General features: G+C 39.3%; 2 protein-coding genes across 3 annotated transcripts in view; one reads left to right on the top strand and one right to left on the bottom strand.

Moving 5' to 3' along the window:
- The window catches only part of LOC307000690 (uncharacterized protein), a 441,581-nt gene extending 422,500 nt beyond the window's left edge, over window positions 1–19,081 (bottom strand). The window contains exons 1-2 of one of the 2 annotated variants that reach the window (XM_079616475.1): window positions 18,930–19,081; window positions 14,960–16,903 (exon numbers count right to left, since the gene is read on the bottom strand). In XM_079616475.1, coding sequence (XP_079472601.1) covers window positions 15,651–16,903; window positions 18,930–18,963 — 1,287 coding nt within the window. In that variant the 5' untranslated portion in view covers window positions 18,964–19,081 and the 3' untranslated portion in view covers window positions 14,960–15,650. Of the gene's footprint in view, window positions 1–14,959; window positions 16,904–18,929 lie in introns of those variants that run through there. The other variant, XM_079616474.1, reaches the window with a different exon arrangement.
- The window catches only part of LOC307000301 (uncharacterized protein), a 220,438-nt gene that overhangs the window by 35,561 nt on the left and 159,296 nt on the right, over window positions 1–25,581 (top strand). The window lies entirely within an intron of this gene.

The following is a 25,581-nucleotide window of genomic DNA, read 5'->3' as shown; positions in this document are numbered from 1 at the left end:
GATTTGAAAACCACTGGGCTAGAGTTTTTTGATAAGGACCTGAGTTTTTTTATTTCTAAATGATATTTTACCCTGTCTTCTAATAGAGATTAACCTCTAAGTAATCACTTTATGCAAGCTACTTATAGCGCATGAGTTGTTAATGAATTACTTTTAAACTGCCAAAACACACATAAACGTTTAAACCAATAAACGTTTAAACCAATAAATGTTGTATTAAATGTCAATGAAATTGAAACTTTCTATTTAAATTAAATTAATCAAGAATTTGAATTTGACAATGTAAATGAAAACAAAACAAAAAACAAATAAAATGTCAAAACAACCCTCTGTGATTGCCTTACTTTTAACAATAACTAAACACCTTTTTTTACAGTTTCACACCAGGATTGTAAATTTTAAGTCACTTTCTGAATGTATTTAACTCACTAAAGTTAACCATAGCCATAAACCTTTTCTAATTTCTGTTAACTTTAAGTTATACTATCAAATTAACTTATAACTTAGCTCTAAAATTATACTTGGTTTGATGCTGACAATCAATATGAAAGTTTCGCCTTTACTGAACATTTGTTGAAATGTTCCCTCATCTCATAGTTGAACTGTTTATCTAAAAGTGATGAAGTGCTTGAATGTTTCTAACATGAATGTTCTCCAGCATCATGAATGAATGAAGAATAAACACCAACCTCTTTGTTCTTCAGGATCTTCAGTGTGTTTCATTCTGCAGGGTTCTGGATCACTCATGTTCTCACTGTCCTCTTTAATAAACTCAGTCTCTGCAGATTTCAGCTCTTCCTGATGCTTTCATGCTCGTCTTTACTTGCAGCTGATGGGGATTTACAGCATTTATTGCTGAATTACTGTGGGAGGAGCTTCACTGATGATGTGATTGCTGTGGGAGGAGCTTCACTGATCATTTACAAAAGTGATTTTTTATACTGTAACAACCCCTTTTCTTTTCAGGTGTTACACTGAGGAGGTTCAACAGAAATTCGACTAGTACTGAAAAATAAAACCACTTCACTCAACAAATATTCCTTTTTCTTTTTCTTTTATTCCCCAATTGAATACTAGATAATTCCTCCAACCATAAACAAATAAAATGAAACAAACAGTCTTTATCTTTGAGTTGCTGTGCCAAAATAATAAATGAAACTTAACGTCAATGACCAGTCTTTAGATGAGCAGAGATGATGATGAGATGAGTTGTGTTTGAATCCACAAGGTTATTTGAGAACGACGCAATGATATACTCCAATAATCCAAAATGAAAGTGAGGTGAAGTTAGCCAATGGCTACAATATGGTAACCTCCAGATTCCTAACTCTCTTTTCCCAGAGATGTATTGCGGATCCTCCAAACAAGAGTTGTGTTGGTCCAACAATGATAATAACCGGTAATGAAAAAGTCCTTTCTACCAAAAAACTAAATATAACATCAGACATTATTCATTTCAAATACATCAAAACAATATACAGTTTAAACAATACTCACATCTGAGCATAAACTCTATGAGTTCTCAGCAATGGACTTCCAACAGCTAGCAGGTAGCATCAAAGTCAACCATGAGGTTTCCTTCTACCAAACTGAACTGACTTGTTCATGGGTTTTCCAGGTTTATATCTGGTAGCCCTTTTTCACTAGTGCCCTCTAGCGGCTTGTAGTTGTATTACGTTAAACCCAGCTACTCATTTTTATTCAACAGCCAGAGGAAAAACAATAAAAAACACAGGTAACGTTTTATACTGTTACAATACATACAGTAGAAAACCCAGTAAATGCAAGTGTAATGTTTCAAATTAATTTTGTGAAAACAAAATGTCAAAATATAAGTGAAATAATGTTGGATCATCGTTCAGTGTAACATATGTATGTAAAAATAAAACATAATTATTGTGACTTAACTTCTTGCCGACAAAAAAAATTGGTTTGAAGGATAGTGGCAAAGTATAAAGACTTAAAAATGTATGAGTATTTTGGGGCTGCACTACGATCTTAAAATACAGTTTAAATATGCCATCAAATGATTCTTGCTCTAAATATGACTGTAAAAAATAATTATGTCTGTCTATCGTAAAGCAATTTTTATTTCTAATTCAAACATTATTCTGTTTCTTTATTCAAATAATGGCAGATATCTAGAAAACTATTAAAGAAAATAAGAAAAACATTTAAAAAGATAAAAGACAGAAATAATCATAGATATTGTACACTGTTAGCCCTTACTGTAGAAAAAGCCCAAATTCTTACAATATCATACCATTTTCCATTAAAACAGTAATATACAGGAATATACCTACAGGTAGGGCTGGGCGATATATCGCATGACATTGTTAGGCGCGTTTCATCAGTAAAGCCGGTTCCTTGATTAGTAGTAAATCACCATCACCTGCTTTCAGATGTAGCGGCATTTACTAAACTAGGGGTCCTCAACTCTGGACCACGAGATCCACTTTCCTGCAGAGTTTAGCTCCAACCCTAATCAAACACACCTGAACAAGCTAATCAAGGTATTCATGATTAATACAACGTTACAGGTACACAACAAAATCCCCAATGTTAAATCAACATTGCTCAGAGTGCATATTGTCCCAATCTATAGAGTGTTGAAGTTAATGAGATAATTATATGATTAATTAAGTGATGTTTGAGCATTAGTGATGAACACCTGCTGTTAACAACTGTTTTGTCACAAGTCTACTGAATTGATTGTTGAGAGTGGATATTTAAGTGATCAAAAAAGTATGCTACCATTATGGTGGTCAATGTTTGCTTTATTTGGTCTCATGACCCATTGAATTTCCAAAGCAAACTTCTTTAAGCATTTGCAATAGTGTTTCATGATAAACACTTGAGCTTTGCTGATCAAAAAGTTCAAAATACAAATATGCTTTTATGCGTGGAAGATGTTTAAATGAAATTCATAAAGAGATATTTGTTAAAGGTCATTTGACACAAAATTATTATTTTATTTTGGTTATTGACTGAGGTTCAAGTATAGTAAATGTGTAAAAAAAGGTATAATAGAACAATTGTCAGTGATAAGAATGCACATGTATATCTTCTAAAAATATACACTTAGACATCAACACTCACCATACAATCCTCAACAGTGGTGACAATAATTATCCATACTGCAGTGCATGCTGGGATTTTTTTCAAATTATGATACCCAGCATGCATTGCAGCATGAAACTTTTTGTTTATTGTCACCATTGTTGAGATTTGTATGCTGATTTTTGCTGTATGTGAGTTTGTTAAAAACTCGGAAAATATTATATTGTACGCACTTCACAGTTTTAAAATTCCACACATTAAATAATGGATGTAGTTTCACAGGGTAGACAAGTCAAAGCCCTCAAATGTATTAATGACAAAACACTGATTAATGATTTCACATTCAATAAGTTCAGGTTCCAATGATATTCTATCATATTCCGATTTTACTGCTTTTAAAACATTATATATGTTGTTACAGAATAAATTCTATCTTATAGAGTGACTGGTCAACAGCCCAACTAAAGCAAACACTGATCTCTATAATGGTGGCATTATATTTTTACCAATAAAATATCAACATTTAAACCTCTGTTAATTCTCAAAAATAACTTCCGTAGAAGCATGGCAGAAATCAAATCAATCTGGTTAGTAATAAGTGAAGCTGGTAATGCTGTTTGTGGAGTTTGTAGACATCTAAGGCTGTGGCTGAAGTCAGTTGTAGTTCTTGTGTTCCTCTTTCCTTCATTAATTCAGGTGTTCATCACTAATGCTCAATCATCTCTTAATGAATCACTTAATTATCTCATTAACTTTAACACTTTTAACACTCTGTAGAATGGGACAATATGTATTTGAGCAATGTTAATTTAACACTGGGGATTTTGCTGTGTACCTGTAACGTAGTAATCATGAAGACTTGATGAGCTTGTTCAGGTGTGTTTGATTAGGGTTGGATCTAAACTCTGCAGGAAAGTGGATCTCGTGCTCCAGAGTTGAGGACCCCTGTACTACACAGAGCCGTAGTTAACTGACAAGCTGAGCCATATCGCATTAATTATAGGCCCTATGCACCGCTGCACTACTTCCTGAACTTGTGCAGGCATCTTTGTTTCCTGTCTGCCAGGATTGGCCAAACTGATTAATCCAGGTGTGTCTGATTATTGTTGTTGGTCAGACACACCTGGATTAATCAGTTTGGCCAATCCTGGCAGACAGGAAACAAAGATGCCTGCACAAGTTCAGGAAGTAGTGCAGCGGTGCATAGGGCCTATTGCAGGCGATACGTCCGCGATACTTATGCGATATTGCTCAGCTTGTCAGTTAATTACGGCTCTGTGTAGTAAATGCCGCTACATCTGAAAGCAGGTGATGGTGATTTACTACTAATCAAGGAACCGGCTTTACCTACGAGATGCGCCTAACAATGTCATGCGATATATCGCCCAGCCCTACCTACAGGAATATACTGTGAATTAACAGCGCTCAAAGTCGACACTCGGAGGCTGTGTTCCCAATCACACCCTATACCCTCATTCACTATTGCCTACACTAGTTCACTAATATAGTCCACTTGACAGAGTGAATGAAAAGAAGTGAGTGAATTGAGACACTGATGAACACCTGATAAGCAGAATCATGAAGGACAGAGAAATAACAGAAATAACAGAAAAAAGAGAAACACAAGAACTACAACTGACTTCCAGCCACACTGAGTGTGGAACCAGTTTAACATTATTCATTTCATACATGTACAAAAGTTATTGTTGAGAATGAACAGGGATTTAGTTAATAATAAAGTTTGTTGTCACCATGATGGAGATCAGTATTTGCTTTAGTTGGTGTCTTTTACCTTGACTTAAAAACTTTGTCCATTCATCTCTCTTTGGCTGCTGTAACAGTGAGTTTATAAAAACACATTTGTTACGGCAATAAAAAGTCAAGAGGAAGTTGATCAAGTGATTTTGGTTGTGTAATGATGTCATATTCATTCATTAGTTTTTTGCTCTTTTATGTATGTAAGCTATGAATTTATGGGTTTAATACCATATATCTGATCATCTACGATATGAAATCCAGTAATATTTCTGTAATCAGGTCTTCTGAAGAATTTTGAAATCATATAGTGCCTTAAAATTGTATTAACTCCTGCTTGTCTCAGACACACACAGACATCAACAACTGGCGTATGAATCTCAACAATGGTGACAATCAAAAGTTTCATGTCGCAATGCATGCTGGGTACCAGGATAGTATAAAACTCCCAGCATGCTCTGCTGCATGAATAATAATTATAAATATATATTCCCACCATAGTTGAGATGCATGTTCTAATTTGTGATATCTCTGTGTTTCTGTATTGCAGTGTAACTCTGTTATTTTTGATTATGCCGGTGTTAAAAATAAATTAGTCATTGTTGCTGTTTCACAGTGGTGGTAACGTAACAATTTGGATTGACAATTAAACTCTAAATGAGTGCGAATTAACTTCTCAGTGAATGCACAGACTATATAATGATTTTGTCATGATAGTGAATATAACCGCAATCATTCACAAACTGTGTGTGTGCACAAGTGTGACTTGCAAAAACACAGCGCAAGCAGCAAGAAAAAAATTAATGTGTTAGCATCAGCATCCCAACTAAAGCAAACACTGATCTCTATAATGGTAACTTCAAATCAAACATTTTCAATTAAACATCTCAATAACTATTTCTGTAGATGTATGACAGAAATAAAGTCATACTGGTTAATAATACGTGTAATAATGTGTAATGAGTCAGTTGTAGTTCTTGTGTTTCTCTATTTTCTGTTCTTGTGTTCCTCTTTCCTTCAGTGATTCTGCTTGTTAACAGCAGGTGTTCATCACGAATGCTCAACAATCACTTACATATTCACTTAATTATCTCACAACAACACTGCATCAATGTTACTTTTACTCTTTGTAGTGTGGATTTTCCTGTGGGGTTGAAAGGGTTAACAGTGTAAGATAAAAAGACACACCCACGGATATTTAAAAGTATTTAAACAGTAATAAACTGTAAGTTATAAAACAGGTTTATACTGGCAACACTGTTGCCAGTAGTTTACTGTAAAATGTAGTTTTTTGGGTCACCATTGTGCTGAAGAGTAGAGCCTGTGCTTCAGTCCAGCAGAAGATCTACAAACATTGATGATACACTGCATTTTGCTTTATGTAACAGGCGGTGACTGTCTAGTTGCTCGTCCAGTGGAAATCTTTTTTTGTGCTTAAGTTTTTCTTAGTGGTTTCTAATGAAAGTTCCTAACTTTTTTCTCACATTATTAATGCATTACACATTTTAGTTAATACATTTAAATGACAGTTGGTCAATTTAAGGCAGTCAGTTTCTGCAAGGGAAGTTAGTTTTAACTCGAGTTTTAATTTAGTGCATTTTACAGTAACAAACTGTATATTACAGTAAAATGCTGTAGATTACAGTAAAGAACTGTACAATTAACAGTAAAAAAACGTAAAAAAACCCCCCGGTAAGGTCTAACAGTGTAGCCAACAAATGCCCTCAGTCTGCTGACACCAATGAAATGAGCTTTAAGTGACAATTTACAGGAGATTTGGAGACATCAGCATAATAAATGAGGTGAAAACAGGAACTATTGTCATGAAATAAAGAGTGTTTTCAGCAGATCTGTTAATATTGATGAGTCTCAGACTATCAACACTCATTCAACAAGCCATTCAGGATCATCAGCAGATCATCTCACTTTATTCTGAGTGTTTGCTGTTAGAAACACATTATTTGAGTCAGGATACATGATAAAAGCCTATAAACCTGCTCTATAGGAACTTGATAAAGCTTGATTTTATGATAACTACATTAATCACAATAAAGTAATTAGATCATTAAAATGTGCAGAAATTGAAAACAATCATACAACTTTTAAAAAGAAAGAGCACCACAAGCAATATTATTCATGTATAGATTTAAAATGTCTCATCTGAGTAATTATAGACTCAATGTAAAGGATTTAGCAGTATATTTTGCAGTTTATTTTAACAATGTAAAGTAACTAGCAAATTTAATCCAAATGTGTCAAAAGAAATAAAACGGCTGCAGCAACACTTGAGATCGAATCAATTCCCCTCACAGATCTCAAACCAGTAACAGTTCACCGATATAAAGTTGGGTTGACGTTGGAAGTTTGAAATGTGTCAGAGATTCAGCTCCGAAACACTTCAATACATCAATAACGATGTGGCATAAGAACGAAAAAAAGGTTCGAACTGTTTTAATGTGTAGACGAGAACACACAGTGTAGTGTATGTGTTTTAATCGGTGTAACTCTATCGCAACCTATACATGTTGTAATGTAAAACAGCAGAGTCTACAAAGGGTCTACAAAGTACAAAAGGAAGGGGCACGTCTTAGAGCCGAACTTCGCCCTGCGCCTCCCCCCACTCCAGAGGCCTCCCGCCCCTGCCCCCAGCGGATGGTTCCTCACGTGCCGTGAGCCCTCTCGGTTGATCCCGAGGTAAAACATATGCTTATCGAACGGCAGGTCTGGGTAAACGGTGAAGCGGCTCCAGGGGTTTGAGACACCCCTGGAGAAAACCCCTCTTTGCCTCAGCTACTGCACCCCAGGCGTCTGATTTTACTTCTCCTTTCTCTTTTTTTCTTTATGAATCTTAGGAGGCTTGACTTGTCAATATTTCTCTCCCTTGCAGCTGCTCTTATAGACTTCTTTCCTTCCTTGACCTCAGCGGCTGCACTCTCCATCTCCTCAAGAGGTGTTTTGCCCCAGGTTGTCTTCCTGGTGTATTGCCTCGGCATGATGGCTTTTCTACAATGTTTATGACATTAAAAATAAAACATATGTAATCATATTCATAATCATAATCAGTGGTTAAATTGGGCCGGGGCTCTCCGGGGCTCAGCCCCGGCACATAAGCCTGTCAGGGGCGCAAAAAGTGGGTATATGCCAAAGAGATGGTAAAAAAAAAAAAAAGGGGGAGTATTTTCTATATGTAGCTACTGTTGTGCGTTTCTAAATAATTTCTGCATTTCCTTAATATTATATAACATTTTAGAGGACTAACAGAGTAGGCGCCCTCATAAGATTTCATCATAGAATTTTGACATAGAAGGGTCCCCTGTAATAATATCGCAAGCGGGCGCGGGCGCCGTGAGCGCTGAGCGAGCAGGCACGAGTAGTGAGTTGTCGTTGAAAAAGATGGATAAAAGATGGAAAAAGCTGTCGGGGGACTTTGCTAAGGGCTGCCTGCGCCGTCCTGGTCGCCTGCACTGCCTGTTCCGTCCTGATCTTCCGTCCTGCCGCAGTCTTCAGGTCCTCTTCCGCTCCACGGGCCTGGCCCTCCATCTCACCCCCGGGTCTGCCTCAGCTCCACCCAGATAAATTTCCCAGATCTCACTGCCCGGACTCATCATCACTGATTGCATTCACCTGTTTCACATTACCTTGTTTAACTCACCCTATAATAGCCTGGTTTTTACAATCATTCCCTGTGAAGTCTTGTTTTAGTGTCATACTGCAATTCCGATCGTTTTCCCGGTTTTCATGTCTCTTGGTTTTTGATCTCTTGGCCTGTTCCCTGGATTACTCTTTTGCCTCTGACCCCTGCCTGTTTTGTGTGTTTGTTTGTATAGACTGCCTGCCTGTGTTTGACCTTGCCTGTTCTTTGGATTACCCCTTAATAAATACTGCATTTGGATTCTCCACCTTCGCGTCTTGGAGCAGTTCATGAGAAAAATAGCATAAACAACCTTTAAACAACACCCTTTAAACAACACCAGCTCCGGCTCCAGCTTTGAGATGTTGGGTGGGTCAAGTGAAATTCCTAGTTTTAATATTACTTTATTTTTCCCACGTAACAAAACTTTATTTGATAACAATATCTCAATATTTGCAGGGCTCAACACAAATGAGCTTTTCTACAGGTTCATTCTGGTTCAGATTTTTACTTGCCCTGCAAAAAGTTTAACTGGACCCACCAAAAAAAAAAAAGAAGTATTTTAATAGATATAAAGACAAGTAAACAGTACAAGTAAAAAGAACAAATGAACAAATTACAAACAATAGCACAAATATCAGGGCAGGACTGGGCAGTCTGGGGCCCCTGGGCTTGAGTTTATGTTTGGGCCCTACATACAGTATTTATAAGTGAACACACCCATGCTAAAGTTGGATAAAAAGAGGAATACAAAAATTATCTTTTGGAAATTGATCTTAATGCCTTAATTACCAATTTTTTTGTGAATGAATAATGTATCTTACATAAATAAATGTTCTTCCTTGAAATACAGGGTGCACAAGTCAGGACACCCCTATGTTAAATTCCCATAGAGGCAGGCAGATTTTTCATGGATACTATGGATAAAGTTCCCTTGGCCTTTGGAATTAAAATAGCCCCACATCATCACATACCCTTCACCAGACCTAGAGTTTGGCCATGGTTTTATTTCAGTTAGGATGATGTGGGCTTAATCAAACTGTATAACGTGTGTGTTTGATGGTTGTGTAAATATGAGAAATACCAAGGCTGTGTCCAAAACTGCATATTTCCCTACTATATAGTAGGGGAAAAGCAGTAAGCGAGCGAATAAGTATGTCAGAATCCTTAGTATCCATAAAGTAGGTCGAGAATTACCTGGGTGATGTACTAATTCTCTCGAGATTCGGATGTAAGGCGTATACTTAGTGCATCCAAATATGCCTACTTACCTACTATATAGTAGGAGAGAACAGTATTTGAAAGCAGTAGTATGTCCGAAACCTCAGTACTCATAAAAGAGTAGGTAAGAAGTTTCCGGATGGTTTACTGTTTCTGCCCAGATTCTGAAGAGTTCGTGGATGGATACTTTTCTGTCCCAGGAGGCCACGCGAGAGGATACGTCATTATCAAACATCGCGGAGATCAGCAACGCGGGTGCTTTCAAATGTAAGTAAACACGGTTCCTTGTGTCAAAATCACATGTGTTGAACTACTGTAGACTGTTGAAGGTGTAAAGGAGTTAGAGAGTATAGTATAGTTGTGATTTTGCTGTAAAAACACATTTTATTATGTACAGCTAACATGGAAGCTCCAATATGCACACGTACGTCTCTAAATTGGATTTACATAAACCATATACATCTAAAAGACGCTTATTTTACATGTCTATAAACATCTGACAGGAAAACCATCGATAAGTATCGCAGATGAACACATGAAATAGACATATTGACATATTGCATGTATATACACATAGAGTGTATATACATATTCCAAAGTTTCTCCACCACCACGTCCCTTTAGGGGCTCCGTAGACTCTCGTTATTAGTTTGGAGTAGATGATTTTGGGTCGCTGTGGAAACATTGAAAAATGTTTACGTCAGATGGTCAACCTCTTCTTCATGCTGAATTCATATCAACTTTGATGGATGCTATTGTGTTGCCTGATTGAATTTCTATTTGTAAATGTGCAGCATATACTAACAAAAAATATTTTCTGTAGGAAATGCCAGGGCAGACACAGCTGCAAAAACTGCTGTCACACAAAGGTGATTGTGTGTAACATGTTATCTGAAAGTAATGTCTCAATTACGTATGTAACCCTAGTTCCCTGAGGAGGGAACGGAGACGTTACTTCAGTGACTGACGAATGGGGTTTCGCTTAGAAAGCCTATAAACTTCATGTACTACAAAACGAGCCAATGGCAAAGAAATGCCATGGGTCTGCATAATTTGCATAGCATAACTTCGCCCTACCTCGTGGGAATATATTGCATTTACATTTAGTCATTTAGCAGACGCCTTTATCCAAAGCGACTTACAACTGAGGACTACAGCAAGCGAGTCATCGTGAAGAGGCAAAAAATAACGCAAGAAGTGCTCAAAATACAAAGTTCTGGCGTTGCTCAGAGTAGCATAAGCCAAAACAAGGGAGGGTAAAGGAAAGGTTTTTTTTTTTTTTTTTAATATATGTCAAGTGCTCACGGAAGAGATGAGTTTTCAGTTGTCTTTTGAATGTGGTCAGGGATTCTGCATTCCGGATGAGGGTAGGGAGATCATTCCACCAGCAAGGAACCGTGAATGAGAATGTTCTGGAGAGTGATTTTGTGGCTCTCTGTGATGGTACCACGAGCCGTCGCTCATTGACCGATCGCAGGCTTCTGGTAGGGATGTAGACTCGTAGGAGCGAGTGAAAGTAGGAGGGAGCTGAGCCTGTGGTCGATCTGTAAGCGAGCGTCAATGCCTTGAACTTGATGCGAGCAGCGAGTGGTAGCCAGTGCAGAGAGATGAACAGAGGAGTGACGTGGGCCCTTTTGGGCTCGTTGAAGACAAGACGGGCTGCAGCATTTTGGATCATTTGTAGAGGCTTAATTGCACATGATGGAAGACCAGCCAGAAGAGCATTGCAGTAATCAAGCCTAGAGATAACCAAGGCCTGGGCGAGAAGTTGTGTTGCATGCTCAGTCAGGAAGGGCCTGATCTTCCTGATGTTGTGCAGTGCAAACCTGCATGATCGAGCTGTCTTTGTGATGTGGTCTGTGAAGGTCAGATGCTCATCAAATGTTACTCCAAGGTTTCTGACCGACCTTGATGGGGTGATTAAAGTTGAATCTAGCTGGATAGTGAAGTTGAATCTAGCTGGATGCTGTCCGCCAGGCAGCTTGAGATACGTGCAGCTACTGTGGGATCATCAGGTTGAAATGAGAGGTAAAGCTGGGTGTCATCAGCATAGCAATGGTAAGAGAAGCCATGTGCCTGTATGATGGGTCCCAGTGATGTGGTGTAAATGGAGAAGAGGAGCGGTCCAAGAACTGAACCCTGAGGAACCCCTGTAGTCAGTTGATGTGCTTTGGATACCTCGCCACTCCATGCGACCCTGAAGGACCTACCTGTGAGATAGGACTCAAACCAGTGGAGAGGAGTTCCTGTGATGCCCAGTGATGAGAGGGTGGACAGAAGAATCTGATGATTCACAGTGTCGAAGGCAGCAGACAGATCCAGAAGAATGAGAACTGATGATTTGGAGGCAGCTTTTGCGATCCGTAGGGCTTCTGTGACTGACAGCAACGCAGTCTCGGTTGAATGCCCTTTCTTGAAGCCAGATTGGTTTACGTCTAGTTGGTTGGTCAGAGAGAGGAAGGATGTAACTTGGTTGAAGGCAACTCGTTCAAGTGTTTTCGCAATGAATGGTAGGAGAGAGACAGGTCTGTAATTCTCTAAGAGTGATGTGTTTAATGTGGGTTTCTTAAGCAGTGGAGTTACCCGAGCCTGCTTGAATGCTGTAGGAAAGGTGCCAGTGTGGAGGGATGAGTTGATGATGTGTGTGAGTGCTGGTAGAAGTGTGGGAGAGATGGCTTGTAGAAGGTGTGAGGGGATGGGATCTAGAGGGCAGGTGGTAGGGTGACTGGAGAGGAGAAGTTTAGATACTTCTTCCTCGGTTAGTGGAGAGAATGAGGAGAGAATGTGTTTGGGAGTGGGAGGGGATGGACTGGGTTCCTGTGTGTGTGGAGCTGAGAACTGACGGCTGATAGTTGTTGTTTTGTTGGTGAAGAAGTTAGCAAAATCATCAGCAGTTAAAGAGGAGGTGGGTGGTGGTGGAGGTGGACAGAGGAGAGAGTTGAATGACTTGAAAAGAGTTCGTGTGTTAGCGGTGCTGTTGATCTTGTTGTGAAAATAAGAAGATTTTGCAGCATGAACATCAGCAGAAAAGGAAGAGAGCAGAGATTGATACATACTAAGGTCAGATGTGTCTTTTGATTTGCGCCATTTCCTCTCTGTTGCCCTGAGTTTAGTCCGGTGTTCACGAAGAACCTCAGATAACCAGGGGTTAGAGGGAGTAGTACGTGCTGGCCTGGAGGAGATAGGGCAGATAGTGTCTAAAGAAGAAGTTAAAGTGGAGCATAAAGTATCTGTTGCGGTATTAACATCCAGAGATGAGAAGTGTGAGTGTGAGGGAAGAGAAGATGACACAGCAGAGGAGAGATGGGAGGGAGAGAGTGAGCGCAGGTTTCGTCTGAAAGTAACTGGTAGGGGGGTTGGTGGAGCATGGGTAGTGAGTTGTAGATTGAATGTAATGAGGAAATGATCAGAAACATGGAGAGGTTTCACCAAAATGTTGTCTGTGATGCAGTTGCGTGTGTAAACCAGGTCCAGTTGGTTGCCTGATTTGTGAGTACCTGTGGTGATGAGCCGTTTGAGATCGAATGAGGCTAGGAGAGCGATGAAGTCTGTTGCATGCGGCTTCTCTAGATGAATGTTGAAATCACCAAAGACTACAAGTGGGGTGCCATCCTCAGGGAAAGAAGACAGCAGCACATCCAGCTCCTCTATCAGTTGACCTGGGGAGCGATATATGACTACAATATGGATCTTAATGGGAGATGTAAGTGTAATAGCATGATATTCAAACGAGTAGTTATTGCAGAGAGAGGAGAGAGTTGAGTAATTCCAATTGTTAGAAATAAGAAGACCTGTGCCCCCACCCCTCCCAGACTGGCGAGGAGTGTGAGAGAAGGAGAAGTTGTTAGAGAGAGCAGTCGGGGTTGCTGAGTCTTCTGGACGAATCCAGGTCTCAGTCAAGCCTAAAATATTAAGAGTAGAGTGAGATGCAAAGGATGGAATGAAGTCAGCTTTGTTGACTGCTGACTGACAATTCCATAGACCCATAGAAATAGAGAGAGGTGTGTGAGAGGATGAGAGAATGGGACGCAGATTAGCAGTATTGCGCTGCCTTCTGTGCGTGATGGGAGAGCGTCGTCGAGAGACAACAGGAATGTATTGAAAACACATAATTAGTAGGGAAATACTATACCAGTGTGAAAGGAAGAGGGAGAATAGGATACTTAAGTGCCTTGTCGGTGTCCTTTCTCGGTGGAGTCGCGCAGGTAGAGTCGATGGTCTTTACCCGAGTCGGTCTTCACACGAGGAGAGCTGAACGCTTCCGCTGACGCTTGCGCGACAGCGCGCACACTACAGAAATATAGTGCACAGCCAAAGCAAATAATCTGAAAATGGGAGAAAATCGAAACTGCCTCTATGGACAGCTACACTTAAGTGCTATAAAAATTAAACTGCATTTCCAAAATTATTGGAAGTACGCTGGCAACATGCAGATATGTTTTCCTGCTGAGGAGCCGAGACTGAACTCCAGGCCGTTCCAGCGGTACAACGGAAGTGGCAGGGAGACGTAACGTCTCCATTCGCTCCTCAGGGAACGAGGGCTACATACGTAACCGAGATGTTCCCTTTCGTTCAGTCACTTCGAGTTACATCAGTGACTGATGAATGGGGTTCCTAGTCTAACCACACCACCTCGGCTGTCTTCCAGTGCCCTGCGTAAGTCTGAGCTCTCTGTTGTGAAACTAACACGGACTCCTACTTAACACAGGAATACGAAGGTACATTGGGAAGCATATCTCAGAGGAGATATGCAACACAATACCTACCTGAAGGGAGGATTTAAAAATACACGTATGACCCGAGAGGTATCCAGCCCGCAGGGAGGAATCTTTCAACTCCAGGGGTGGCAAGGTGGCATGCCAGGGGAAATACACATGCATAGAGAGGCTTACAGTGGAAATAGAGACGTGGGGGTCGCCCAAGGGGGGAACCATGCACATGGAGGCACCTAGCCAATGCGAAAGCTGCCTTAGGCATAGACTCTGACGTTCACGTCAGCAGTGCTGGAGGAACTCAGGGCTTCTCAGGGAAACTCCTCTGAGGAGAATATTGCACGTATCCACTCCCTTAAGCGGTCGCCCATGCTTTCCAAAAGGTGTAATTTTGTGTAATAGTAGCAAGATGCAACATGCTAAGTCAGGGATAGGCAAAAATCGGAAGGTCTCCTTAATGATGTGCCTCATGCTCCATTCAGTAGTGCCTTCGGTTTGATCTGTCCTGGACAGAGATTTGCGGAAACACCAGACTACACACTAATCTACTACGAATAATGATTTCAGAATACTTCAGAATAAATCAAGATGTAACATTTATTTGTCAGGTAAAAATGTATCATGCCAATTACACAGTAAATGATTAAAAGCCAATTCAGAAATAATAAATCAGTTATTACAAGGTTACAGCGGTATACAAATACAACAATCCTCATATGATTCCTAAGGTTGTGTTTACTTGTGAAACTGTTCCCACACTGCCCACATGTGTGGATCCTCGTGTGTCTCTTAAAGTTTCCTTTATCCATTAAGCTTTTCCCAAATTGATCACATGTGTAAGGTTTCTCTCTGGTTCTCCCATCAAGTCTAAAAGAAACATTAAATCATGTGACATTTCAAATGAGAGAAAAAAATTCTAAATGTCAAATCAAATCTGGTTTGAGGATGGTTCCAAACATGACAGAATGTTTCAGGAACATCACACTAACCTTTAAATAACATTCTAGTAACATTCAGGAAACTGAACATTTTTATGTTCTTGGAATGTTATAAATCAACGTTCCTAGAATGTTGAATTTGAAATCGAAATTAAGTTGAAAGAATGTTTGAGGAAGATAATACTTTTTAAAACACATTCCTCTAACGTCAAGAAAACGGGACATTTTTTACTTTCCCAGAACCAACATTTTTGTTCTGAATATTTGGAGAATATTTTTTGTTCTGAATATTTGGAGAATGTTCCCTTAAAAAAAAGTCTGTTAGCTGGGGAACTACTTAGCGTGATTGTGGTGATGTGGTTTCTCCACTGTATGGATCTTCATGTGTAGCTTTAGGTGAGTTTTAAAAGTGAAACTCTTTCCGCACTGATCACACGTGTGCAGTTTTTCTCCAGTGTGGATCCTCTCATGTGTTCTCAGAGATGATGAATCACTGAATCTCTTGTCACATTGTGAACACTTGTAAGGTTTTTCTCCAGTGTGAATTCTCTGGTGCTGTTTTAAATTGTTCGATGTAGTAAAAGTCTTCCCACACTCAAAGCACATGTACTCTCTCACACCAGTGTGAATTTTCTGATGTGAATGTAAATATGGCAGCTGTGAAAAACTCTTTCCACACACAGAACATGAATGTGGCTTCTCCTTCGTATGAACTGTCAGGTGTGACTTCAGGTGTGATGCACTAAGAAATGTTTTGCCGCAGTGAACACATGTGAACGGCTTCTCTCCGGTGTGTATCATCATGTGTTTCTTGAGGTTTGCTAATTGACTGAAACTATTCCCACATTGATGGCATGTGAACGGCTTCTCTCCGGTGTGGATCCTCATGTGTTTCTTAAGGGATGCTGAATGACTGAAACTGTTCCCACATTGATTGCATAGATGTGGCTTCTCTCCTGTATGAACTCTCATGTGTGTCTTCAGGTGTGATGCACTAATAAAAGTTTTGCTGCATTGATCACATGTGAACGGCTTTTCTCCGGTGTGGATCATTATGTGAAGATTAAGGGATGAAGATTGACTGAAACTCTTCCCGCAGTGATCACATGAGAATGGCTTCTCTCCAGTGTGGATCTTCATGTGTCGCTTCAGGAGACTTTTAATAGAGAAACTCTTTCCACACTGATCACACGTGTGTGGCTTCTCTCCAGTGTGGATCATCTCATGTGTTTTCAGATTTGATGATCGACTGAATCTCTTGTCACAGTGTGAACACTTGTAAGGTTTCTCTCCAGTGTGGATCCTCATGTGTCCTTCAAGGTGTTGTTTTCGTGTGAAACTCTTCTCACACTGGTCACATGAGAACGGCTTCTCTCCTGTATGAACTCTCATGTGAATCTCAAGATTATGTTTGGTTGTGAAACTGTTTCCACACTGAGTGCAGGTGAAATATTTATTGGCTCTTCTTTTCTTTAAAAATGTATTTTTAGTCTTTGAGCGACTCAAAGATTTTTCTCCAGGTTTGACATGATGTTCCTCCTCCACGTCACTCAGTTCTTCACTCTCCTCGCTCTCTTCCATCAGTTCTGAAATCAAAGAGAAAAAGTTATTTCCTTTTTTTAGTACAACAAAAATAATCCAAAGAGAGGAATATGAAGCGAAAGGACCTAAAAGGAGCTGATATCTGTGTTAGATATTAGTTGTATGTGTTAGAATAATCAATCAAATCTTGTTTGTATTTTAAAGAGAAGTGTTACTTGTGTTATGTGCTTACGAATTTAATGTCTTAAATTGCTGATCTAGGTTACCTTGCTAATAAACAGTGTCTTCACTATAGTTTGGATATTTATATCCGCTGCAGAGCTGAAAGTTATGAACCGTTGAAATGAACGCTGGACGACTCATTTGCCCAAGCCGTAAGAAGCGATTCTTTCAACATTCCCTATGAATTCATTAATAATTCCCTTTGAGCTAAATTGACCTGTCTGACCCCTACAATGTAATAACAAAAAGTACTTTCCATAAATGAGGTACATTGATCTTCTAATAATTATTTTTTAAACATTATAGACACAAATTCCATGTTTCTGCCGCAATAACTATTACATTTATTTGAGCAATGAAACAATGAAAATGATACAATAGTGTCATAATGTTGATACCAATGTTTATATTGATCTTTAATTTATGTAACCTAAAACTTTAATTATTACAGTCCAGTCACACTAGACTTTTCATTCCAATGACTCGCATTAATACGCATGTGAACGTGGGACACCAGAAACACAAGTTTCGCTGCGTTCCAGTTCATGTTTGAACGCTAATTAATTATTGGTCATTTATATAATCATTTAAATAGACATTTGATTATTCTATTAAACTCTTTACATTATATTTTACTGGTTCATTTGGATTCCAGTGTCACTTAGAGTTTCACTCCTGCCAATAATGCTGATCTCACAAACTCATAAGTCTGATTATTAGTCGGAGGTTATGACTAATACTGGGCGGTAAACCGGTTTCAATCTCGAGACGATATGTATTTTTCATAAACTCACACACCGGTGCGTTGCTCAAACAGCTGCTGTATCTATTCAATGGCCATGAAGAGCGCTATGTAGAGTGTGTAGAGAGCGGATTAAACACATACCCTTCTTACACTAATAGTAACAACTTTATAACAACAATAAATAACTCACAAAACTAACTCTTTAATACTGCAAATACCATGAACTCAAAAGTCTTTACAGCACCCTGTCAATAATAGTGATGATGATGATGATAAAAAATACTGTTTATTAAACAAACGTACAAACTCAAAAGTCTTCATAGAAATTGCAGAGTAAAAAAAAATATACTTATTATTATTAATACAAATTTTAAGTGTAACCCCTATCCACCAACCATTTGCATAGGCTAGAGTTTTTTGATAAGGACCTGAGTTATTTTATTTCTAAATGATATTTTACCCTGTCTTCTAATAGAGATTAACCTCTAAGGAATCACTTTATGCAAGCAGTCTATTTACTTACAGCGCATGAGTTGTTAATGAATTACTTTTAAACTGCCAAAACACACATAAACGCTTAAACCAATACACGTTTAAACCAATAAATGTTGTATTAAATGTCAATGAAATTGAAACTTTCTATTTAAATTAAATTAAATAGATCAAGAATTTGAATTTGACAATGTAAATTAAAACAAAACAAAAAACAAATAATATATGTCAAAACAACCCTCTGTGATTGCCTTACTTTTAACAGTAACTAAACACCTTTTTTTACAGTATCACACCAGGATTGTACATTTTAAGTCACTTTCTGAATGTATTAAACTCACTAAAGTTAACCATAGCCATAAACCTTTTCTAATTTCTGTTAACTTTAAGTTATACTATCAAATTAACTTATAACTCTGTATAACTTAGCTCTAAAATTATACTTGGTTTGATGCTGACAATCAATATGAAAGTTTCGCCTTTACTGAACATTTGTTGAAATGTTCCCTCATCTCATAGTTGAACTGTTTATCTAAAAGTGATGACGTGATTGAATGTTTCTAACATGAATGTTCTCCAGCATCATGAATGAATGAAGAATAAAAACCAACCTCTTTGTTCTTCAGGATCTTCAGTGTGTTTCATTCTGCAGGGTTCTGGATCACTCGTGTTCTCACTGTCCTCTTTAATAAACTCAGTCTCTGCAGATTTCAGCTCTTCCTGATGCTTTCATGCTCGTCTTCACTTGCAGCTGATGGGAATTTACAGCATTTATTGGAGATTTGCTGTGGGAGGAGCTTCACTGATGATGTGATTGCTGTGGGAGGAGCTTCACTGATTATGTGATTGCTGTGGGAGGAGCTTCACTGATCATTTACAAAAGTGATTTTATATACATACAGTAGAAAACCCAGTAAATGCAAGTGTAATGTTTCAAATTAATTTTGTGAAAACAAAATGTCAAAATATAAGTGAAATAATGTTGGATCATCGTTCAGTGTAACATATGTATGTAAAAATAAAACATAATTATTGTGACTTAACTTCTTGCAGACAAAAAAAATTGGTTTGAAGGATAGTGGCAAAGTAAAGACTTAAAAATGTATGAGTATTTTGGGGCTGCACTACGATCTTAAAATACAGTTTAAATATGCCATCAAATGATTCTTGCTCTAAATATGACTGTAAAAATTGTTTTATATGTCTGTCTATCGTAAAGCAATTTTTATTTCTAATTCAAACATTATTCTGTTTCTTTATTAAAATAATGGCAGATATCTAGAAAAGTAGTAAAGAAAATGAGAAAAACATTTAAAAAGATAAAAGACAGAAATAATCATAGATATTGTACCCAACAAATGCCCTCAGTCTGCTGACACCAATGAAACGAGCTTTAAGTGTCAATTTACAGGAGATCTGAAGACATCAGCATAATAAATGAGGTGAAAACAGGAACTATTGTCATGAAATAAAGAGTGTTTTCAGCAGATCTGTTAATATTGATGAGCCTCAGACTATCAACACTCATTCAACAAGCCATTCAGGATCATCAGCAGATCATCTCACTTTATTCTGAGTGTTTGCTGTTAGAAACACATTATTTGAGTCAGGATACATGATAAAAGCCTGTAAAACTGCTCTATAGGAACTTGATAAAGCTTGATTTTATGATAACTACATTAACCACAATAAAGTAATTAGATCATTAAAATGTGCAGAAATTTAAAACAATCATAAAACTTTTACAAATAAAGAGCACCACAAGCAATATTATTTATGTATAGATTTAAAATGTCTCATGTGAGTAATTATAGACTCAATGTAAAGGATTTAGCAGTATTATTTTGCAGTTTATTTTAACAATGTAAAGTAACTAGCAAATTTAATCCAAATGTGTCAAAAGAGTAGAAATAAAACGGCAGCAGCAACACTTGAGATCGAATCAATTCCCCTCACAGATCTCAAACCAGTAACAGTTCACCGATATAAAGTTGGGTTGACGTTGGAAGTTTGAAATGTGTCAGAGATTCAGCTCCGAAACACTTCAAATACATCAATAACTATTTGGCATAAGAACGAAAAACAGTGTAGTGTAGACGAGAACACACAGTGTAGTGTATGTGTTTTAATCGGTGTAACTGTATCGCAACCTATACATTTTGTAATGTAAAACAGCAGAGAGAGACCGCCTACAAAGTACAAAAGGAAGGGGCACGTCTTAGAGCCGAACTTCGCCCTGCGCCTCCCCCACTCCAGAGGCCTCCCGCCCCTGCCCCCAGCGGATGGTTCCTCACGCGCCCTGTGAGCCCTCTCGGTTGATCCCGAGGTAAAACATATGCTTATCGAACGGCAGGTCTGGATAAACGGTGAAGCGGCTCCAGGGGTTTGAGACACCCCTGGAGAAAAAGCGGTGGAGGAAGGTCCTACTCCGAAAACAAAAACGGACAGTGTCCGTGAGGTTGCAGACGGACGAGATTCCCATGTTGTCTTTACTCCCTGGCAGGCTCCCGAGTGTCTCGGGTTCGGGCACACGCAGATCCGTCTGCCTGACGGAGTGACCTCGGTCCTAAAACTGACCTTGGGGGTTTTGTCAAGGAGGGGACAAACCCTCGGACAAGGTGAGAGGGAGAAGGTGGTCCACCTCTTTGCCTCAGCTACTGCACCCCATGCTTCTGATTTTACTTCTTTCTCTTTTTTTCTTTATGAATCTTATGAGGCTTGACTTGTCAATACTTCACTCCCTTGCAGCTGCTCTTATAGACTTATTTCCTTCCTTGACCTCAGCGGCTGCACTCTCCATCTTCTCAAGGGGTGTTTTGCCTCAGGTTGTCTTCCTGGTGTATTGCCTTGGCATTATGGCTTTTCTACAATGTTTATGACATTAAAAATAAAACATATGTAATCAGTGGTTAAATTGGGCCGGAGCTCTCCGGGGCTTTAATTTAATTTGAAAGTGCTTTCCATGTCAAATATGTTAAAGATTACAATATATTTTTATTATGATTAAATACAGGTGCACTCGAGTCTAGGGATACAGAAGAAAGTGTGAAAGGGAGAGCAGAGTCGACTCAGGGACAGATAGCAGAGGCAACAACTCAGCAGCAGAACCCAGAACCACAAGCTAGGAACAAGGCAGATAAAGATGATTCTGTTGATAGTTTTGATTACTTTGCTCGACCTCAGTCACAGGATATAGATAAATTTTTTTCTTATCATCCTCAACAAATCCCAAATGTCCCTTAACCAAAGGTTTTCAATAGCGAAGATTGAACAAACCGCAAGTGGCTAACTTACTGTAAAAAAAAAACAATCTCTGTACTGTTCAGTTTGTTTGGCATTTGCACCTTTGGTAAGTGATGGCCATTTCATAAAGGGAGGCATGAAAGACTGGAAACACATTCACCAAAGGATAGTGGAAAATGAAAAAAGTAAGACACACAGAGATAGTGCAGATGCTTACTTTCTGAAAATACAAAAGGCAGATGTGAAAAGCCTGTTGACTGGCAACCAAATGTCATTACGTGCTGAGCAAGTGAAAAAGAAACGCCAGGTGATGGAGCGTATAGTGGACGTTGTTAAAGTCATAGGCAAATGTGGCCTTAGCTACAGGGGAGATAAAGAAGAGGCAGGTTATAGCTGAGAAAACATTGCTTTTAATCATGGTAACGTCCTGGAGTTGATTCTACTCTTGAGTAGATATGACATTTGCCTCCAACAGCATGTTAGCACTTCCATTGAAAACAGCAAAAAGCAGCATGAGACTGGTGCAAAAGGCAGAGGCGCTCTAGTTACTCTGCTGTCAAAAGAGACAATAAAAAAAAGTTGTGGATGTCATTAGCCAACTGATAAAGGTGACTATAGCAGAAGAAGTGAGACAAGCTGGCATATGTTTTCAGTTCAAATTGACATGACACAACCCAAGATATCACCTCCAAAGACCAGTGTTCAATCATACTTCGATATGTAACAGATGTCGTTCACGAAAGACTGATTGCTATGGTGGACTGTGAGTCATCTACTGACCAGAGTTTTGTAGAGCTTCTGAAAAAAGTGCTACTGAACCTTAATATTGACATTGGCACATGTGTGGGCAACTCAACAGATGGTGCAGCTAATATGCAGGGTCAGTTTAGGGGGTCTTCTATACTCCTCTCTGAGCATTCCCCCAATCAGGTTCATATTTGGTGTTATGCACATCTTTTGAATCTTGTACTGGTAGAGACAATAGGCAGTGTTGTAGAAAGTGCGTCTCTGTTTTCACTGCTTAACAATGTAGCAGTTTATTTAAGAGAGTCATACAAGTGCATACAGAAGTGGGAAGAGAAAAGTCAGGACAAGCATCACAGACAACTGTGCCCAATAGGGCCAACTAGGTGGTGGGCTAAGGATCAGGCACTAAGTAAAGTGTTTGGGTGCTTCGGGAGTCCTCAGGAAGGCTTGTTTTTTGAAGTGCTTATGACTTTAGACACCATTATAGATGACAGTACACAAAAGCCAACTGTGAGGGCCAAGGCAAAGGGATTCATTGAAGGCTTTTTGAAGTATGAATGATCAGTGGTCACTGCTCAACTCTTCCTTCGCATTTTTGAGCTTACATCCCCCCTTTCAAAATACTTACAGACAAAGGGAATGGATATCATCACAGCTCAACGTCGGGTTGAGGGGACAGAGGAGGGTCTCAGGAAGTGTGCTAGTGTAACGGAGGCCAGCTAGTAGTCGCTGTGCGAGTAAACCTCACTCCTCTGATCTCAATAGGCGCTCTAGTGACAGACGCTAGAGGCTGCAGACTTTAGCCTCCTTGTTAGAACGCCTGACAATCATGCCGGAGACCTGGGTTCGAGACCCGCACGGAGTGGGGTGAGAAGGACCCGGGTGGAGGGGTTACATTGGTGCCGTGACCCGGATGGGAGTGAGGTTTAGGGGGGTGAGTGTAACGGAGGCCAGCTAGTAGTCGCTGTGCGAGTAAACCTCACTCCTCTGATCTCAATAGGCGCTCTAGTGACAGACGCTAGAGGCTGCAGACTTTAGCCTCCTTGTTAGAACGCCTGACTCTCATGCCGGAGACCCGCACGGAGTGGGGTGAGAAGGACCCGGGTGGAGGGGTTACACTAGGGACTTTGAAGGAGTTAAGTGTGCAGCTGATGAGTTTGTGAAGTGGGCTAATGAAAAGTTGCAAGAGGAGGAAGAGTGTGAGCTTGTAGTGAAGGCTGCCTTTTCTGAGAGAAGGATCAGAAAAATGAAAAGAATGCCAGGAGAGCTTGCAGAAGATGAGCAGTTAGCATCAGCTGATACTGACTTTGAGGTAAAAGTACACAATGTCATTGTAGACACAGTAACAGGCAGTATCCAAAGGAGGTTTTCTGCTAATGCAAAACTTTGCTCAGATTTTGCCTGTTTAGACCCTAGAAACTTTGCCCATGTGAGGGAAAATGGACTCCCCAGCTCAGCTCTGGAAGAAATAAGCAAATGTCTGCTTAAGTTTGACGACAGGGCTACAGTTGGCACATTATGTGGTGAACTGTACAGCCTTGCATCTCAGTGGGACAGACTAAAGATGTCCCCTCTGGAGGGTTACATTGTCAGGACAGCTAGTGAAATCCCACAAGGAGGTGATCAGGATCCTTCCATGAAACAGCAGGATGTCGAACTAGAGAGCAAAACGTGTTCCTCGTGTAAAAACTGTGTCATTTGTGTTCATCTCATTCTCTCTCAGTACAATCTTCTAACTGATGCCTACCATGTGATTGGACTCGCCTACAAGTTGCTATTAACACTGTCCATCACACAAGTAGCCTGTGAGAGAAGCTTCTCAACAGTGACTTTAACCCAGAAGAACCTTGAGGCATTCATGCTCATGTGCACTGAGAAATAAATTCTCATGTCTTTGGACAATGACACTGTGATAGATAAAGTTGCAGAGACCAGTGCTCTGCTAAGGCGTTTATTAATGTTTTAGGGTTGTCCATGTTTCCTTGAAGCTAAACTTATGCAGAGGAAAAATAGATGAAACAATCATTGGAAAGTTATACTGTGAAAAAAAAGTCAGATAACAGTGCAATACTTGTTTTATTCTTTAACTAATGTTCTCATATTTGAAGTTGTCAATCAGCTTTCCTTGAATAAGAGATGGTACTGTCATTGGAAAGTGCAATACATTTTATTTTAATCTATATTTTTTATTTTGTTTTATATATTTGTTTTTATTGGATTTATTTTTTTGTTGGATATTTATGAATACTAATTCTTAAATAGATTCTGATACTGTCCTGTTATTTACTGTTCTAATAAATCTTCACTGTGAAGCAAAACTTAGGCTACTGTATTTGCACTGAATTGGAAATTATGATTTTTCTGAAAAATACAATGAATTACAAGGCTGTAGAGAACATTGCCCTATTGCAGACTTATATTCTGAGGTTTTAATTACATTATTTTAATATAGTCAGTCGTGAACTAAAGTGGGCCGGTGTAAGGCATGAAACTCCAGGGCTGAAAATGAGTCCCAATCCGGCCCTGCAAGACGTTGAGAGACGACACCCACGTCATTAAACGATAACTGTGATTAATATCAACACATGCAATATCGTTGACGAAAAAAGACGAGACTGAAATGTGTTTAAAAAAATATAAAAAACTTAAACCAAAACCACTTGTTTTTGTTGAATAAAGGAGGAGACAACACGCATTACAGACTGTTTTTATGAGCGTTCATGCTTACGGTTGCCAGATTTCAATAATTTGAAGTCAGAGCGCTTTTTCTGTTAAAATAACACATTTTCTACCCGATCTTTTCAATAGTATCAGGCAACCATGCACTTGCGCACACGCTCTATACACTGCTGAAGAAGCGCGGATCTGAAAACACGGACGAGTAATGCAGAGTTCACACTGAACGATTTTAGGCCCGATTTTTGCGCGCCGACATGTTTTGTGAGATCACCGACAAATGCCCGGAATCATAGGCAAATCGGTGCTCGTTCACGTCAGTGACAATCACACAGTATGAATTATCAAAGACGCAATCTGAGAGAACTGCCGACAAGTTGCCTGTGAGATATTTGGACCTGTCGGCAATTCAAATCCTGCTGTGTGAAATGTGTTCTGACTGAAACTACATCGGCGATGACCGACAGCCAATTAGAGAGCAAGAAACAGGACAGCGGGATGTTCGGGGAGGAGTTATAGACCAGAATATTAGTATTTTAATGGATATATTTACAAAAATAATACAAACATTTGCTTGACCTGGGGCCTGTTTCAATA

Source organism: Phoxinus phoxinus, assembly GCF_949152265.1.
Source record: "Phoxinus phoxinus genome assembly, chromosome: 1".
Taxonomy (NCBI): domain Eukaryota; kingdom Metazoa; phylum Chordata; class Actinopteri; order Cypriniformes; family Leuciscidae; genus Phoxinus; species Phoxinus phoxinus.
This window is presented reverse-complemented; position numbering and strand designations above follow the sequence as displayed.